At 37.6% G+C, this 2,353-nt stretch overlaps 1 protein-coding gene across 1 annotated transcript; it reads right to left on the reverse strand.

Annotated features, from left to right (window-relative positions):
• Positions 1-863: 863 nt before the first annotated feature.
• On the reverse strand, positions 864-1,830 carry LOC138352525 (adhesive plaque matrix protein-like). The gene is made up of 2 exons (XM_069305021.1): positions 1,694-1,830; positions 864-1,517 (listed from the first exon to the last, which is right to left on the reverse strand). The coding sequence occupies exons 1-2, from the start codon at positions 1,703-1,705 to the stop codon at positions 1,056-1,058; spliced, it is 474 nt and encodes a 157-aa protein (XP_069161122.1). The 5' UTR covers positions 1,706-1,830; the 3' UTR covers positions 864-1,055.
• Positions 1,831-2,353: the final 523 nt, after the last annotated feature.

Consider the following 2,353-nt stretch of genomic DNA (forward strand, 5'->3'; position numbering starts at 1 on the left):
CCTATGTTTCAATCCTCCTCATAATTTTTGCATCGTCACAATTTTTGCATGTGTGTGTGTGTGTGTGCGTGTGTGTGTGTGTATGTGTGTGTGTGTGTGTGTGTGTGTGTGTGTGTGTGTGTGTGTGTGTGTGTGTGTGTGTGTGTGTGTGTGTGTGTGTGTGTGTGTGTGTGTGTGTTGTGTATGTATGTGTGTGTGTGTGTGTGTGTGTGTGTGTGTGTGTGTGTGTGTGTGTGTGTGTGCGCGCGCGCGTGCGCGTGTGTGTGTGTGTAAACTAAATTAGTTGATGGACTTCAGCTTCTCTGCTATGCAGAGAATCTGTAGTCAAATTCCTAAACAGATCAATAAAAGAACTGCTTGTGCAATTCCCCGACAACAGCTCCCAATGACACTAGCTACTGGTGACAGATCAGACATACGTACTCCCAACTCAATTATATTCGCTAGGGGAAAACTCGAGCCCATATTTTATCACACATATACATGAACTTCAAGTTATATATAACACAAAAACTTTCTTCTAAGTGAGAATTGAACTCAGGCTAACCAGGAAGCTAGCCAGTACACTAACCATTACACCTTAGCAGATCATGAAAATGTCGGACGGCAATTCCACGGCAGCAGTTCCCAATGACGCTATGATTAATTATTAAACTATTGTTATTAATTATAAATAAATCAATTATAACTATTTATAATATTAAGCATCCTAACCAATGTCAACAAACCAGTAACACACTGAATCGCATTAGCATCATATTACCACTTCGATATTAATGATACAAATGATAATTAATAATAGACTTAAAATCATTATATAGATATATTTCTTTGTTGTAGAACATAACAATCGTCAAGCAACACTGATCTTGTTGTATAATTAAATTTATAATTCAGCTCATGGATATCATAGTGTTAGTAATCCTGGCGATGAATGGGATCTTTGCAATTGTTTGTAGTGAAGGCCTCATATTCTGAATAATTATTGTTGAGATGTTTGGTTTCTCGTAGGCCTAAATGTAGGTATAGATGGTGTCATTTGGATTAGCAGAAGTCTAGTAAAAGTGGTGGCTATAAGCGTTGAGTGGCCGGTAACCGTAATTAGAGAAGACTGAGTAGGATGGTTCAGGATCTGCAGACCTCTTGTAGAAATGGGGGCCATAACCGTGACGGGGAGCGTAGTAGACAGGATACGACGGTTCAGGCTCTGGTTCGGCAGATCTCTTGTAGAAATGGCGGATATAAACGTGACGAGGAGCGTAGTAGACAGGATACGATGGTTCAGGCTTTGGTTCGGCAGACCTCTTGTTGTAATGGCGGCCATAACCAAGTCGTGAGTCGTAAGAGTAAATTGGGTATGACGGTTCAGGCTCTGGCTCGGCAGACCTCTTTCCATTGTGGTAACGGTTACTGTATGCTGGGTAAGCACTACCGTAATTGCTCGTCACGTAACTGGGCTCCGCATCTCGCTTCTCAATCACAGAAGCGCAAGCGGCTGCCGCCAGGATCACAAACACCTAAATATGAAAAATTACACATATAGTCATATAATATTTTGCAGTAAAGTACTGTATTGCAGTTCTCGTATACGAAATATTCTTTAAAAATACCACCACTTTCCTTGATATTAAATATAATGCATTATAATAAATATAAACCAATATTAGAGAGTCCGATTGTTAGTGCAACTTACCAAGAGCTTCATGACTGAACGTTGGTTAGCTGTGGCCACAGCTGAGTGAGTGTGTCTTGCAGCAGTGATGCCGGGGCTTTTATACGGGAGAGTCCTGAGTCCTTGAATTGTAACTCGAGGTTATAATGACGTTCCACTGAGAAATATAAAATTATTATTGTTTCTTATTTCTTTATTATATTAAATAATTAAATATATAATAAAATCCTTATTTTAATATAAGGTTTTCTTTTAAGTTAATAATTAAAATTCCCATGTTAAATGTCAAATATTAAATATATGAATATGTTTTACTTCTCGTTAAGAGAATGCACCTTTTACAATTTCGTGTTAATCATAGCAAGTATTACATATACACCAAAAGGCGTCTCACAATATTCAATATGTGCACGAATATTTGACCTTGGTCCTTGAGTATGCTCACGACTGAAATATGTTTAGTGGTTGTCAGGTAATCTCATGTTGGAGTTTTAATAACCTATCTGCGGTTTAAATGCCTTAAACATAACGCCAGACCAACTAGTGCTAGACGTTGTAAGTAGTTTATAGTATATTCTAGATATTCTGGCGAATTTGGGAATACACTTTAATGAGATTTACAAAGAAAGCTAAAATAATTTTTTGTTAATTCCTGTTTATTTTTTATTTATTAAACTTTAA

This window comes from Procambarus clarkii, chromosome 54 (genome assembly GCF_040958095.1).
Source record: "Procambarus clarkii isolate CNS0578487 chromosome 54, FALCON_Pclarkii_2.0, whole genome shotgun sequence".
Lineage (NCBI taxonomy): Eukaryota > Metazoa > Arthropoda > Malacostraca > Decapoda > Cambaridae > Procambarus > Procambarus clarkii.